Genomic DNA, 17,027 nt, shown 5'->3' on the forward strand with positions numbered 1-17,027 from the left:
AACAGTACACCGAAACACCACATATTACAATATGTATCTCATAGGTGCTTTGTATACAGAAGCAATTGTTTAATTATGTGCAGCGACTTTCGTATGCTTTATTCAGGGCTCAAAAATGCAAGACGGACCGGTTGGGAATGTCAGTGCTTGCCTATCTTTCTGATTTGATTACTTGTGCAATTGAGGGCTGTTTTTAAGCTTTATTTTTGCATTTTAATAATCAATAATAAGCACCAACTTTGATCAAAACAATCAGCCTTCAGGAGACAAAGCAGCATATCAAAGTATGACAGAAAGACAATTTACATTATCAGTGACAGTATGTTGCCACATTGGATGGGTGAGGTAGCACTAAATACAGTAATAAGCAAAAAACAATAAGCAGGGCCATGCATCAGTATCCAACTGCCTAGGGAAAGGAAGCAGGAGCCACAACGCGGGCGGACCTCACGCTTGCCAAAAAGCTATACTGTAGCTTCATCATGAGGTTTCTTCTTCAGGCTCCAAAGATGAAAAAGTCCACATGTCTGAAACTCGGAATGTTTTTGACATAGTGAGGTGTACACCCCCTAACCGATGTAGGTAAGAAAGGGATGCCACATGGACTTGAATTTAGTCTGTTTGTCTCTAAGTATTGAAGTGAATGTCTCCATAGCGTATATACCCCACACCTTACTCCACCAAAGGTTTACAGTAGGGGCGTGAGGCTGCTTCCACATCTGGGCTATACAGAGGTGTGCCGCTAATAGAAGAAAAGTTGTAAATTTGTCTCTAGGCCCTCTCATCCTCAGGGTCCCCCAACAGATCAAGCAGTGGCTCCCGTGGCAAAGTAATGTAAGTGATGTTGTATATGTTCTGCAGGATAGTATCTCAGAAAGACTGTAGGGAGGGGCATGCCCACCAAGCATGTAAAAAGTGCCCCGCTCTCCACACCCCTTCCAGCAAACATCTGAGTTCCCAAACATTTTGTGCAGATGGTCAGGGGTCAGATACCAACGGGTGATAAGTTTGCACGTGTTTTCTTTATGTTTCAAACATATGGAAGAACCAGAGCCCTCTGCCAGATGGACTAATTGAGGGCTTTTTTTACTGTAAATATTTTTTACTTATGCATCTGCTATTCAAGAATATACCTGTATGTGGTAACTGTGTGGTTATATCCGAATCGTGCTTTTTCTTGCCCCATGTTTCTGTGATAGCAACAATATCCTGATTATATTTGCTTTCAAACCATCTCGGACCAGAAATAACGCTTGGACCGATTCTGATCAGAGTATGATTGGCACATCACTCTATCTGCAGAGCTTCCCTATTCTATTTTACTAAAAGCGACATTAACACCTGCGTGTTAAATTATTCAGCCAGAGTACGATAAAGTAAGGGTCATGCACATAATTAATCCAAGTTTCCAAGTTTATAATTAAGCACTTTCGGCTCAGAGCCATTTGCACAAAGCCAACATCAAAACACGGGAAGATATTTGATCATTGTATGGGAAAAGGTGGACAAATAAAAAGGAAAACGACGTAGAAAAAAAGGAAAATACATGCCTTAATATAAAAGAGCCTAAAAAAGGGCATTGTTCAACAACATAAAAAATGTAACTGTTTGCCACTTTTAAACCTGCAGTCCCATTAGCACCGAATGCCAGTTAAACTTCTGCAACTTATGGACACAGCAGTTTAAGTTAGAATAGTCTTATCAAGCACTTGTCACTGTCGTACAGTAAGCCTTTGAAGTCTTCAACCGCACTTCCACTGTACTAACAGTAGTCTGTTGTCTCTTTTATTGACTGTCAAAAACAATCTTTAAATTGGCGATTTTCTGCAAGAGTTGAGTGGTAAGATTTAGAAACTGTGGGAAGTTTCCTTTCCCTTAGTCCACCACAGTGCAGTCTGTGGTTATCGGCTAGTCTCTTCGTTGCTGCATCCTGTGGTTTATTATCATTTCTTTGGATCCAGTTGCAAATGGGCATATTTTGACCTGTAACAAGGTGTTTACCTTGGTTTTTAAAGTGACTCCGGGTTTTGGTGACAATAGTTTGGCAATATTTAAGATGAATTTTTGTCCTTGATCCTCTCTCTTAGTTTGTTTTCTGAAATTGGGGACATCTCTCCCTTGTACTTCACAATATTTCCATCTTGATAGAGAGATTGTCTTTAGAATTGTGCTTTCCGTTAATTGTCTATTTGGCTGGCTCTGACTCCTTGGGATAGTAGAATCAGCAAATTGGGACTGAGTTTTGACTTGCAGTATTCTCTCCTCTGTGGCCGATTATTCTGTGCTTAAATATTCAGCCCGTTACTCCCAACTCCATTCCTAGAAAACACATAAGGGGGCGGGACGATGGAAAAGGGTTAGAGGACATACATCTACCCTGTCTTTTATCTTTCATATCCACCTGAACCTTTGTCGAAAACATTGTTGGAATTCTTTTATTTGCATGATTTTGCGATTGCCTAGGAGTATTTAGTAGGAGCATGAGCTGCCATCTAGTTGATGATGGCCATCTCTCCGGACCTTTTTCTCCTCTTTTCTTTTCCATTTCCCATTTATAATTGTACTACAAATACTCGTTTCAAGAACAGGTTCGCTGGCTGGTTTAGGGTAATTTTAGGGGCTCACATGACTTTAAGTCCATGCCCGTTTTAGCACAGTTGTTCTAGTTTGAGGGGTGTTATAGCAGATGGCTTAAACTTCAATCCAAGAGATGAACAAATTATACAAATCATAACATACACATGCTACAAGCGCATGCCAAGGCAAAGTGCTTCAAAGTCACTTGGTGTGCAACTGAATGGCCAAAGACCCATTTCTTTTTACTGCAAGTAAGTCCATATTACTGAGGCAACCTCTGGCAGGATGTAGCTGGAGTTCTGTGCAGTGGAAATCTTGGTTGTGTTGGCTTCGCCAGGACCTGCTTGATCGGCCCAGTTCAATCCCCTCTCCCTGGCATGCAATCCGCCTTGCCTTCTATACTTGAGTCACAGCTCTCAAAGCTTCTGCATAGAGCCTGCTTCCTTGATCATCTGTGCATGTTCTTGCCTTTCAAAATAACTCTACGGCCAGGGATGTGACACAGGAAGCCACACTTCATTGCACCTTCTACAGCATCGCAAAGCTGAAGTACTGATCTTGAATGCAACTGAGTACATAAGTACAGGAGCACTAAAACCGCCTCCTTACTTGTCAAGGTGAGAGATTTAACTGCACTTTTGGGCTATATTGCAAAATGAGGTTCAGATGATTTAAATGTTGGCATAGTCACTCAGAAGGAAACACAATCTACAAGAAAATGTATACAAAAGAGTTGTAGTGCTTTCTTATGGCATAAGAATTTATTGATTTTCAAATAATAACAAATCACATAAATGTTAGAAAATTGTCAGTTCTGAATTGAAGGAAGCTGGCTCTCTATGTGGTGCACTAAAAAGAAGTACACCGCGTAGAGAGTCCGGTGGATACCCAGTTGACTTGCAGAAGCAAAAGTAGATAGGATTAATGTTCTATTTTGTGGTAGTGTGGGCGAGCCGTTAGACTTATCAGAGGGTAGTGATAAGCATTTGTTGTATTTACAGAGGTAATAAGTGAGACAAAGACTCTAAGAGTAAATCTGAGACCAAGGTAGAAAAATATTAATTCTTGTTATATACGTTTCAAGCCCAAGAACTTTGTAATCAGGTAAGTACTTTTTCAAGCATAAATACTTTTCAGATACAAAAATCAACACTTAGTGCAGTTCTCAGAGTTCTTCACTGTTAACCTATGGAGGAAAACTAGGTTCAGCAAACAGAGGCTTAACAACGACTTATGTGGCCAGTCTCAGAGATTTAAGATAAGTACTGGGCACTGATCAGAACCATACCAGTAGGACACTCCTTGCAGCACTAGGGCAGCCGGGTGTAGGGGTGCAGTAAGGTGCCCAATGGTTTTCAACAGAAGTTGGTCCTCGAGACAAACAGGCTGCAGGCTCTGGCTAGGAATCCAGTTGTAGACGCGGGGTGCTCGGAGATGTAGGTGCACCTTTGGTCCTTTTCTCCAGGGCCTAGGGGCGACGGATGCTGGGGTGTCCTTAGGCGTCAGGTTTCTGCATCCAAGAGTACTCGCGGTCAGCGGGTCCTGTGTGGTGAGGCTGCAGGTGTCGTCAGGGAGACCAGCACGGGGGACCGGAGCTCAGAGGAGCCAGGGGACGTCATTGGCACCAGTGACCCACCGCAGATGGGATCAGGGGCGACGAGTGCAGTGGTTGCTGAAGGTTTCGGGTTTTCTCTCCCCACAAGGCCGTGGAAGAAGGGGGGCCTGCATGCAGAGATTGCAGGCGACTTGGGGGAGTCCAAGATGGGGGAGACCCCACTGGACTCGAACTCTGGACAGCTAGGGAACCTTGCTGGCACTGTTGGTTGGCTTCACCTTGAGTTGTGGACGTCGGGTGCAGAGGTCACTTTGGGTGTCAGGTCTTTGCTGTTCCGTAGGTTGCAGAGTCCTTTCTTGAGACTTTGTTGCAGAGCAGAAATGCTGCTCACGGGAGTCTGGAGTCTTTATAGAAGGCAAGCAGTCCTCCTGGGTTTCTGGGAGGCTCAGCTGCAGAACGAGTCATCATTTTGGGCAGAGTCCGTTGAGGTCCGCAGGCAGAGTTGGTACCAAGTCAGTTGCTTCTATATTTTGTCTTCTGCAGGTGTGACTCTTCTTTGGGTGACTACACCTTTTCTATGACCACTTCAGGCGGGAAGTGGGCTTAACTCTAACCCTAGTGGTTTATTTCCTTACAAAGGAGGAATTTGAAAAGTGGTGTCCACTTTAGCTTGTCCAACTTAGGGGTGGGACTGGCATGAAGTAGACACACCTCCTAATCTTCCTAATTTTCCCACCTGTGCTGCCACCAAATGTGGGGTCAGTCACCACCACCACCTGGAGAGACCTGTTTCGCATCACAAAGGTGGCCAGGCCTTTAAAGCATCCCACCCTGGAATGTCCAACCTGCCTGGGTGAAGTGGTAACACCCCTGCCATGTGCAGGCTTTTGTCTCTGGTCCTCGAGAGCGCTGGCTGTCACCTTGGGGGGTCAAAAACACATCTATGGTGGCTGAACTGGTCAGGACCAGTCAGTCAACATACTAGTAGCTGGTAGGTTTTCAGGGGGCACCTCTAAGGTGCCCTCTGGGTGGAGTTATTAATAACTTCCTCACTGGCATCAGTGAGGGTTCATTAATCTGAGATGTTTGATACCAAACATCCTTATATTCAGAGAGGCCATTATATAGCTGGGAAACTCATAGTGACCAGTGTCCAGCACATGCATTTAAAATGGCTTCCCTGGTCACCTACTATGTCTGAGAATCGACAAAGACATAGCAGGGGCATAACCGGACGTGCAGATGTGCCCTCACATGCAATTTAATGTACCCTGCCTTAGGGCTGTAAGGGCTGCTAGAGGGTTGACTTACATATAGTGCATGCAGTATTTAGGGGACAACACACAGGCTGTGTGCCATGTCGTGTTTTCACTTTTGTCTGCACTAAGACTCAAAGCCTGTAATGGCAGCCTGTCATGTGCTTGGTAAGAGGTCCATTAGGATGGCAGAATTTGTGCTGCTGCCCTTAGGGACCCTCCTTAGTACCCCAGGCCTTGGGTACTAGGGACCTTCAGTGTGTGCTAAAGTTTTTGCAAATTGGGAAAGACAATTGTGCAGTTTTGGGGTAAAGAGATTTGGCACTGTAGTACTGGTTAGCAGAAACCCTGTGCACTTTAAGTCAAAATTACACCTGAAACCAGGCAAAAAGTGTGGGAGGTGATCCATGTCAAAAGAGGGACTTTTCTACATCTGTTATGTTGTCTAATATCATAGATGTTTAAGTATATTGTACATCCCACACTAGAAGTAGTCTTAACCTGGATTTTGTTATATTATTGTTCTAATGTATGAACTCATGGCTGGATGCTAGGTCCAGCATGAAATAGGTGTCTCTGAAATCTTGCTGATGAGGGGGTTGCAGGGAGTATGGAAGGAGCCATGCGAGAGATGGGGAAGGCATAGGAAGAGTTATTAAGTAGTTGAGTAATGTGTCTAGATTCGTAATGTCCAGGCAAAATGCGATCAGATCCATCATGTATCAAAAGATGTGTTTACTAACCGCTTACTGCAGTAATAATAAATGTTCTAGAGGACATTATCTTAATATTGCAGATTATCACCATAGCTATGGATGCTGAGTCGAATGTGAGGGCACATCGTGAGATTAAAACGCAATTATCTCAATTACACAATAACAGAAAAAGACTTACACTCCTCTGTACAAGAACCGAAAGTTGTTATTAGAATCTAAAACAGCAGTGATCTGATTAACTGTTCTTTCACGCTGGTTTGCATGTGAATTGTGCTTTCTCAATAAATTGCAAAATGGGTTTGCAAAACACTGTCAGATATGTTTTAAGGAATATCAGGTTATATAAAAACATGTTAATCTCAAATTCCCGATTTATTAAATCATCATAAAGTATGACATAGAGTGAAAAAACAATGAGTGCAAAAATACAGGCTCAGAAACATCCACTGCCAAAATATCTATCATAAATTAATTATTCCGTGCAAAAATGTTGACTTGCATTAAATTTGTAAAAACTTACATCCTACCTGTTGCTTGACTGGGGCCACCATTAGCTATTCTAACTCCAGTCTTAGCATATTTGAGGAAGTGCACAATTATGGGTGTATCTACCTGTTTACATTTTAGGTTTCACCTGCTGTCTGTTTGTGCAAGACCTCTTGTGGTCCATACTAAAATCTTACAGTGGCCTTAGAACCCACTGTTTGCCAACGATTGGTTGGCTTTATTGTCACTTCTATTTGCTTGCTTTTTTGTGGTTTGCCTTCACCTAATGGTATTTATCCCTCCTTCTGGACCATAACATCTTTAATGTGAAGTCTTCCATTGCTTTGGTTGCAGAACATTGTCGCTGTGGGTGCAGGCTTCTGCGACGGATTGGGATTCGGCGACAACACTAAGGCAGCAGTAATACGGCTAGGCCTCATGGAGATGGTGGCTTTCGCCAAACTCTTTTGCAAGGGGGAAGTCACCACTGCTACCTTTTTGGAAAGCTGCGGAGTTGCTGACCTAATTACCACATGCTACGGGGGACGTAATAGAAAAGTGGCAGAGGCCTTTGCAAAAACTGGAAAGGTAAATGATGATTGAGGTTCACTTGCTATTGGTAGTTGCACTTCAAAAATTGTGCTGTCTAATCCGGCGGCGGCCGTCGCAAATGTCAAGATGGGTGTGGTGGGGGTGAGGGGGAAAGGGGAAACAACTTTTTAAAAAAACAAAAAAAAAAAAACTTACCTTTCTCATCACCTCAGCTCGCTGCCTCCAGCCACCTCGCTTTCTCTTCTGCTGGTGCCCCAGCATTCACTGGGACACCAGCACAGGCTCCCCAGCAATCCTGGCGCTGCTTTCATGCTAAACCTAGCATGAAAACAGAGTCAGGATTGGTCTGAGCGGCTTGGACTGCCTCTCTCCACCCTGAAAACAGTTTTTATTTCTGCCTTAGAGAATAGCATACTTCTGTCCATTTTCAGGGTGGAAAAGTACCTGCAAAAGTTTGAAAGTTATATTCAACTGGGAGGTTAGTTGATGTTCAGCTGCTTCAGGAGACACAATCACAATCCACCACTTGTCGCACAATTAGGCATTTCGGGCCAGATGTATCATCACGGCCCTTTGCGATTCGGAAATAGCGATTTTTAAGAAATCGCTATTTCCGACTTGCAAAGTGCCATGTATCACATTTGCGATTCGGTAATAGCGATTTCTTAAAAATCGCAAATGCTATTACCGAATCGCAAATTGCGATACCGGCCCCATTCGCAGCTATGGGCCTGTTGGCCCATAGCTGCGAATTTTTTGCATTTCCAAAATTGCGATTTCTGAACCAGAAATCGCAATTTTGGAAATGCAAATGCCCAGGGTGCTGGGGGCCTATGGCCCCCTCTGCTGCACCCCAAAAATGTTTTGGGGGACATGTAAGGTGCACACATGCCAAAAGGGCATGTGTGCTTTACATGTTCAATTTAAAAATGCATTTTAAATGCATTTTTTAATTTTGCACCAGGTTACCACCTGGTTTCATTTCATGGTATTTTGCATGTGCAAAATGCCATTCTGCGAAAAATCGCAATTTGCGATTTTTTGCAGCATCGCCTTGCGATGTGGATTTTACGAATCGCAAATTGCGACTCGCAAAACCAGGTCGCAACGCAAGAAATCGCAATTTTTGCGATTTTAAATTTGTGGTCTGCGAATGCCTTTCATGCATCGCAGACCACTTTTTTGCACTCGCAAACAGCCGAATTTTGCGATTCGCACCGTTTGCGAGTGCAAAAAATGTTCATACATCTGGCCCTTGGAATATCCTCTAATAATGCTGTAATGTACGTGTAAAAATTATCTATTTGTGAAGGCAGACGTCACAGATTTTTCTGTTGTAAATACTGCCCCTTAGGCAAACCTAGGTTTGCAAATAGCTTAGTGAATTAAGTCCACAGTGTGTTCAGTCCTTTCAGGCAGTCTGTCTTTCTCTGTTTGGCACAGCAATTAATTTTGGGGCTCATTTAGTATTTCACACAATGCGGGACATAGCTAAGGAACTTGCTGTGCTGCATTGTGTGAAAGGGAGAGAGCAGAAATTCTCCATATTTAAAAAGATATGGAGCAGTTCTGCCCTTTTCTTGCACTGATGCACCGTGTGCTTCCAAGCTCCAACCCAGGCATCCTTGCACCATGGTGCACAGGTGCTTGCGTTACAGGCAGGATTGTTTTTGTGCAGGATGGTATACCAGTTTTGATGCAATCTCAGGTTTACAGATACTTGTAAATCTGGGAATGAGTCAAAACCCATGGGTGTTGCGTAGGAACACACCGCAATGCCCATGGAACTCCTCCCTGACGAAGTGTAAGGTAACACAGCGACGTGGGCTGCGTTGCCTTACACCATATCTATGAGACCACGAAAAGCCACGCAAAGTCTCTTTGCGTGGCCTCATACATATGGGTCTGCACACAGTACCACCCAAGCGTCATAAAAAGTGACGCACCCGCAGCTTAAGGGGCTTGAAAATATGCCCCTTGATTTCAGTGTGAGAGAGAATAGTAAAGACAGAAGTACAGATGGTATGTCACATGCCTGTATGGCTAAAGTATTTGGACCTTGAACCAAAGGCAATGCAGGAAAGTCCTCAACATTACATTTGATGTGGACAATGTGCTTGATCTCGCCACCATTGAGGTTCTCCACTAGTTTAAGAAGAGCAAAGTTGCAGACATGAAACTCCATGTGCCAATCAGACACAGTGCCTGTCCTTACACAAAGCAGTCTCCAACCCCCTGGAGTGTGTCTGGGGCTAGGGCAGAGACTACTGTTCGAAGTTTGCCTACTTTGAAAACAGGAATGGGTATAAGTTATGGACCTCTGACACCACATAGTTAGAACACTTCTGGACTCAGGACATTCTGGCAGGAAGAAGAACTGGATGCTATAGGAGGGACTGTCACTCTGCCTGTTGCTTTGTTGTGCTGGCCTGCTGCTAGCTGCTTGTGTCCTTAGAGTTAAAGGACTGAACTTGGCTTTCTACATCCTGCTTTTCAAGGTTCTCCAAGGGCTGAGCTTGCCTCCTGTTAAGAAGTCTCAAAGCCATCAAAGACTTCACCTGCCAGCACATGGGCTCTCTTCCTGATTTGCCAAGTGGTGCAAATCCAGTCCCTGGGCCTTTGTAATCCAGCTCTGGTGCAACTGAGAAGAAACTAAGCTCATATACTCCAGAGCGAGATAGTAACTGGTGTCACTGTCCGACTCCACGCCTCTGCCTGCACTGGAGCCGTGGTCCCCACTGAGTGCAACAGCCACGACCTGCATCACAGGAGGGGTGCCACTGAAGCGCCTCCGAAGTCCCACCACAGCATGAGTCCCAAGCGCCGTGTCAACGACATCCGTAACACCAAACTCCGACTCTGCAGCAGCACCGGTTACTCCGTGGTGTGATTGTGTCACTGCAAAGTCAACACCTCGCATCTTGACCTGCTAGAGTCATCAAACCAGACTTGTTGTAAAGAACCGGCGCCTTGCAACCGACACTGCAGCACCTCCCCTGCAACTGTAAGGAACCAACACCTCACCTCCCCTGCCTAGCAGTAAGGAACTGATGCCTCAACTCCCCAGTACCAGTAAGGAACTGCACTGGCTCCTGCGATGCCTCACCTTCCCTACTCTGGGTATTGTCTTTGTTTCCTCATCATTTTCCAAGCGTCTGTATCCGGGGCCTGCGCGACTTCATGACCAGCCCCAACTTCCTTGCGAGTGGCGTGATACTGTTGGAAGCGACTCCGTAAAGGCGCAGTGATAGCGCTAGTTAGACCCCATTTCTATCAACTGTGTTCATGGTAAGAAACTACTGTAAGTTTAAAAGGCTGCCCTCTGGCCATTATGTAACCCCAAAGACTTCACTAAGCTCTTGGCTGCAGTGGTTGCCTTTCCGTAGTTGAGGAAAGTCTTCTGTTACCCCTGCCTGGACAATGACCTCGCCTGAACATTAGTCTGCCTAGATGTGTCCCACAGGAGCCTGTTCAATCTTACATCCTCTGTGACCCACACAAAACCACTCTGCTTCCCACTGTGCTGTCATTTTATTGAAAAATTATTTAACTTAAGTTTCAGAAAGGCTTGTTCGATGGCATATGTTGCTGCAGATACACATGTTTAGCACAGTCCGCTGCCTGGTGTTGGACTCGGAGTATTACAAGTTGTTTTTCTTCGAAGAAGTCTTTTTTGGTCACAGGACCGAAGGACTCCTCCCTCTTCGGCTCCATTGCGCATGGGCGCCGACTCCATCTTAGATTGTTTTTTTCCGCTGTCGGGTTCGGACGTATTCCTTTTCGCTCCGTGTTTCGGTTCGGAAAGTTAGTCAGAATCTCGGAAGAAAGCGTCGGTATTGTTCCGTTCGGTATCGGGATAGTTAGGTACATCGACACCGATCATCGGAAGACTTTGGGGTAGCTTCGATCCCCCATCGGGGCCTGGTCGGCCCGACCGCGTGCGACATCGAAGCCGATGGAACGGACCCCGTTCCGTTTCTGCCCAAAATGTCACAGTAAGTATCCTTATACAGATCAGCACTTGGTCTGTAACTTGTGCTTGTCCCCCGAGCACAAGGAGGATACCTGTGAGGCCTGTCGAGCCTTCCGGTCCAGAAAAACACTCCGGGACCGAAGAGCCAGGCGTCTACAAATGGCGTCCACGCCGACAAAACAACGTTTCGACGACGAAGAGGAAACATTCTCGGTCCCGGAATCAGAATCCGGAGACTCCGACGTCGAACAACAACAACAAACAGTGAGTAAGACGTTGAAAATAAAAAGCATCGAGAAGACAAAAGCCCAGGGGACGCCACTGCCAACAGGCCATGGCTCGACCCATAAAACCGGCGAGCCGTCGAAGGCGCCGAAAAAGGGCACGCCCATAGCGAAGACACCCGACTCCGGTCGAGGGACCGCCATGGAGCAACCTCGGAGCCGAGATAGCGGCTCCGAGAGGCAAAAACAAGATGCCGGCACCGAAAAACATCGGCACCGAGACACACTGCCGAAAGCCACCAAAATTCTGTCGGTGCCGAAGCCGAAAAAAGATTCTATCTCGGCGCCGAAAAGTTCCACACCTCCATCCTACACAGAGGAACAAGGAATAAGTGGCCAGATGCACAGATTTGGACAAGAGCTCCAAAGTGTAGAATCAGACTACCCACAAAAGAGACTGTACATCCAGCAAGACACAGGGAAGATATCAACCCTTCCCCCAATAATGAGGAAAAGAAGGATCGGATTTCTCAAGGATGACGCACAACCACAAGCCAAAGTGGTTAAAAAAGTCACGCCTCCGCCCTCTCCACCACAACAGGCATCGCCGGCACAAACACCGCCACAAATGCACTCACCAGCGCAAACTACCATAAGTCAAGATAATCAGGATCAAGACGCTTGGGACCTATATGACACCCCAGTGCCGGACAATGATCCTGATTCATACCCCACAAAGCCGTCACCGCCAGAGGACAGTACCTCATACTCGCAACTGGTGGCTAGGGCAGCAGAATTCCACAATGTCCAACTGCATTCCGATCCTATAGAGGATGATTTTTTATTTAACACCCTCTCGGCTACACATAGCCAATATCAATGTCTCCCAATGCTACCAGGGATGTTACGGCACGCAAAACAAATTTTTGAAGAGCCCGTAAAATCAAGAGCCATCACCCCAAGGGTGGATAAGAAATACAAACCACCACCCACAGACCCAGTGTTTATTACTTCGCAGTTACCACCTGACTCCGTAGTAGTAGGGGCAGCTCGCAAAAGAGCAAATTCCCATACATCTGGCGACGCCCCACCTCCGGACAAAGAAAGCCGAAAATTTGATGCGGCAGGAAAAAGAGTAGCATCACAGGCAGCCAACCAGTGGCGCATCGCAAATTCTCAAGCGCTGCTGGCCCGATATGACCGCGCACACTGGGATGAGATGCAACTTCTCATAGACCATCTTCCCCAGGAATACCAAAAAAGGGCGGAGCAAATAGTTGAAGAGGGACAAACGATCTCAAACAATCAAATCCGCTCTTCAATGGACGCAGCCGATACTGCAGCGAGAACAGTCAACACTGCTGTCACCATAAGGAGACACGCTTGGCTCCGCACTTCAGGCTTCAAACCTGAAATCCAGCAGGCTGTCCTTAATATGCCCTTCAACGAGAAACAACTTTTTGGCCCTGAAGTGGACACAGCCATTGAAAAACTTAAAAAGGACACAGACACGGCCAAAGCCATGGGCGCACTCTACTCCCCGCAGAGCAGAGGCTCTTTTAGAAAAACTCCATTTAGAGCGGGGTTTCGTGGCCAACCCACAGACACCACCAGCCAACAAACAAGAACCACACCATATCAGGGTTCATTCCAAAGGGGAGGTTTCAGGGGATATAGAGGGGGTCAATTCCCAAGGAGTAGGGGAAGATTCCAGACTCCAAAAACACCTCCACCTAAACAGTGACTTTCAAGTCACACAACCCCTTCACTCAACACCAGTGGGGGGAAGACTAAGCCAATTCTACCAATCTTGGCAGCAGATTACAACAGACAATTGGGTATTAGCAATAATCCAACATGGCTATTGCATAGAATTCCACAAATTCCCACCAAACATCCCTCCAAAAACACGCAAAATGTCACCACAACATTTAGAACTTTTAGGACTAGAAGTTCAAGCACTACTGCAAAAGGATGCAATAGAGTTAGTACCAGTACAACAAAAAAACACAGGAGTTTACTCCCTGTACTTTCTAATTCCAAAAAAAGACAAAACATTAAGACCAATATTAGATCTCAGGACACTAAATACCTACATCATATCGGACCATTTTCACATGGTCACACTACAAGACATCATTCCACTGCTCAAACAGCAAGATTACATGACCACATTAGACCTAAAAGATGCGTACTTTCATATACCGATACACCCTTCTCACAGAAAGTACCTAAGGTTCGTATTCAAAGGAATACATTACCAATTCAAGGTGTTGCCATTCGGAATAACAACTGCACCAAGAGTATTCACAAAATGTCTAGCAGTAGTAGCAGCACATATCAGGAGACAACAGATACATGTGTTTCCTTACCTAGACGATTGGCTAATCAAGACCAACACAGTAAAAAAGTGCACAAACGACACCACATATGTCATACAAACCCTTCACAAACTGGGTTTCTCCATCAACTATACAAAGTCACACCTCGAACCGTGTCAGACACAACAATATCTAGGGGCAACCATCAACACATCAAAAGGAATTGCCACTCCAAGTCCACAAAGAGTGCAAGCATTCCACAAGGTAATAAGTGCTATGTTTCCAAACCAAAAGATACAAGCAAAATTTGTGCTAAAACTTCTAGGCATGATGTCATCATGCATAGCCATTGTCCCAAACGCAAGACTACACATGCGACCCTTACAACAGTGCCTAGCATCACAATGGTCACAGGCACAGGCACAGGGTCAACTTCAAGATCTGGTGTTGGTAGACCGCCAAACATACCTCTCGCTTCTATGGTGGAACAGCAACAATTTAAACAAAGGGCGGACATTTCAGGACCCAGTGCCTCAATACGTTATAACAACAGATGCTTCCATGACAGGGTGGGGAGCACACCTCAATCACCACAGCATTCAAGGACAATGGGATGTACACCAAACAAAATTTCATATAAATTACCTAGAACTGTTAGCAGTATTTCTAGCGTTAAAAGCCTTTCAACCCATAATAACACACAAATACATTCTTGTCAAAACAGACAACATGACAACAATGTATTATTTAAACAAACAAGGAGGAACACACTCAACACAATTGTGTCTCCTAACACAAAAAATATGGCAGTGGGCGATTCACAACCACATTCGCCTAATAGCACAATTTATTCCAGGGATCCAAAACCAACTAGCAGACAACCTTTCGCGAGACCACCAACAAGTCCACAAATGGGAAATTCACCCCCAAGTTCTGAACAAGTACTTTCAAATTTGGGGAACACCCCAGATAGATTTGTTCGCAACAAAAGAAAACGCAAAATGCCAAAACTTCGCATCCAGGTACCCACACCGCGAATCACAAGGCAATGCTCTATGGATGAGTTGGTCAGGGATATTTGCATACGCTTTTCCCCCTCTCCCTCTCCTTCCATATCTAGTAAACAAATTGAGTCAAAACCAACTCAAACTCATACTGATAGCACCCACATGGGCAGGACAACCTTGGTATACAACTCTACTAGACCTTTCACTAGTACCGCATGTCAAACTACCCAACAGACCAGATCTGTTAACACAACACAAACAACAGATCAGGCATCCAAACCCAGCATCATTGAATCTAGCAATTTGGCTCCTGAAATCCTAGAATTCGGACACTTAGACCTCACACAAGAATGTATGGAGGTCATAAAACAAGCTAGAAAAGCTTCCACTAGACACTGCTATGCATCTAAGTGGAAAAGATTTGTTTGCTACTGCCATACCAATCAAATCCAACCATTGCATGCCTCTACGAAGGACATAGTGGGATACTTACTACATTTGCAAAAAGCGAATCTCGCTTTTTCATCTATAAAAATACACCTCGCAGCAATATCTGCTTACCTACAAACTACTCATTCATCGTCTCTATTTAGAATACCAGTTATTAAAGCATTCATGGAAGGGCTAAAAAGAATTATACCACCAAGAACACCACCAGTTCCTTCATGGAACCTTAACATCGTCTTAACAAGACTCATGGGTCCACCTTTCGAACCCATGCATTCCTGTGAAATGCAATATCTAACGTGGAAAGTCGCATTTCTCATTGCAATCACATCCCTCAGAAGAGTAAGTGAAATACAGGCATTTACCATACAAGAACCATTTATTCAAATACACAAAATAGTTCTAAGAACAAATCCAAAATTTCTACCAAAAGTAATCTCACCATTCCATTTAAATCAAACAGTAGAATTGCCAGTGTTCTTCCCACAACCAGATTCCGTGGCTGAAAGGGCACTACATACATTAGACATCAAAAGAGCACTAATGTACTACATTGACAGAACAAAGCTAATCAGGAAAACAAAACAACTGTTCATAGCTTTTCAAAAACCACACATAGGAAATCCAGTCTCTAAACAAGGCATTGCTAGATGGATAGTCAGATGTATTCAAACATGCTATCTTAAAGCCAAGAGAGAATTGCCTATTACACCAAAGGCACACTCAACCAGAAAGAAAGGTGCTACAATGGCCTTTCTAGGAAACATTCCTATGAGCGAAATATGTAAGGCTGCAACCTGGTCTACGCCTCATACATTTACTAAACACTACTGTGTAGACGTACTAAATGCACAACAAGCTACAGTGGGCCAAGCTGTACTAAGAACATTATTCCAAACTACTTCAACTCCTACAGGCTAAACCACCGCTTTTAGGGGAGGTAACTGCTTTATAGTCTATGCTAAACATGTGTATCTGCAGCAACATATGCCATCGAACTGAAAATGTCACTTACCCAGTGTACATCTGTTCGTGGCATTAGTCGCTGCAGATTCACATGTGCCCTCCCGCCTCCCCGGGAAGCCTGTAGCCGTTTAGAAGTAGATCTTAAATCTTAAACATTTGTACATTTGTAAATAATTATTATAAACTTTTTATGTACATACGTATTCACTCCATTGCATGGGCACTATTTATAGCAAACAACTCCATCCTCACCCTCTGCGGGGAAAACAATCTAAGATGGAGTCGACGCCCATGCGCAATGGAGCCGAAGAGGGAGGAGTCCTTCGGTCCTGTGACCAAAAAAGACTTCTTCGAAGAAAAACAACTTGTAATACTCCGAGCCCAACACCAGGCAGCGGACTGTGCTAAACATGTGAATCTGCAGCGACTAATGCCACGAACAGATGTACACTGGGTAAGTGACATTTTCATTACTCTTCCAGAAAGGGGCAGAGCATAAGTCCTTTTGTCTCGAGGGTTCACAGGCTTATGGAACAACTGGTATCATGCAGCAGAGTGGTTCACCATGGCAGTCTTCACATTTGTTCCCTCTGGAGTGCTGGGATCAGGTGTTGGGCAACAAGTCCAATTTTGTCCCAGGCCTCCCATCCTTGGAAACAGTCTTCAGAAGATCTGGACACATGCTCCCAAACCTACAATGGAATGCATCTTCCACCTGTTTTATCCTCAACTTGCGGTTACAACATACTCTTTAGAGTATAGGTGATGTGCTCCTTCAGTGCCTTCTGGGCAGATTAGATTTGTCTCCCTACGTATACATGTAGAAGGTGGAAGACAGTATTCATCTGCTGAAAGCATTCGCTCCAGCAGTGAGATCCAGAGTGGCAATAGTGCTCACAGATAGAACTTAGCCTTCCTCTGCATCCAAAGGGAGGGGAACACACACT

At 44.9% G+C, this 17,027-nt stretch overlaps 1 protein-coding gene across 1 annotated transcript in view; it reads left to right on the forward strand.

Annotated features, from left to right (window-relative positions):
• LOC138284945 (glycerol-3-phosphate dehydrogenase 1-like protein) overlaps positions 1-17,027 on the forward strand; it is a 169,839-nt gene that overhangs the window by 106,738 nt on the left and 46,074 nt on the right. The window contains exon 6 of the mRNA XM_069224293.1: positions 6,945-7,178. Within this exon, the coding sequence (XP_069080394.1) occupies positions 6,945-7,178 (234 nt within the window). The remainder of the gene's footprint in view (positions 1-6,944; positions 7,179-17,027) is intronic.

Source organism: Pleurodeles waltl, chromosome 3_1 (assembly GCF_031143425.1).
Source record: "Pleurodeles waltl isolate 20211129_DDA chromosome 3_1, aPleWal1.hap1.20221129, whole genome shotgun sequence".
Taxonomy (NCBI): Eukaryota; Metazoa; Chordata; class Amphibia; order Caudata; family Salamandridae; genus Pleurodeles; species Pleurodeles waltl.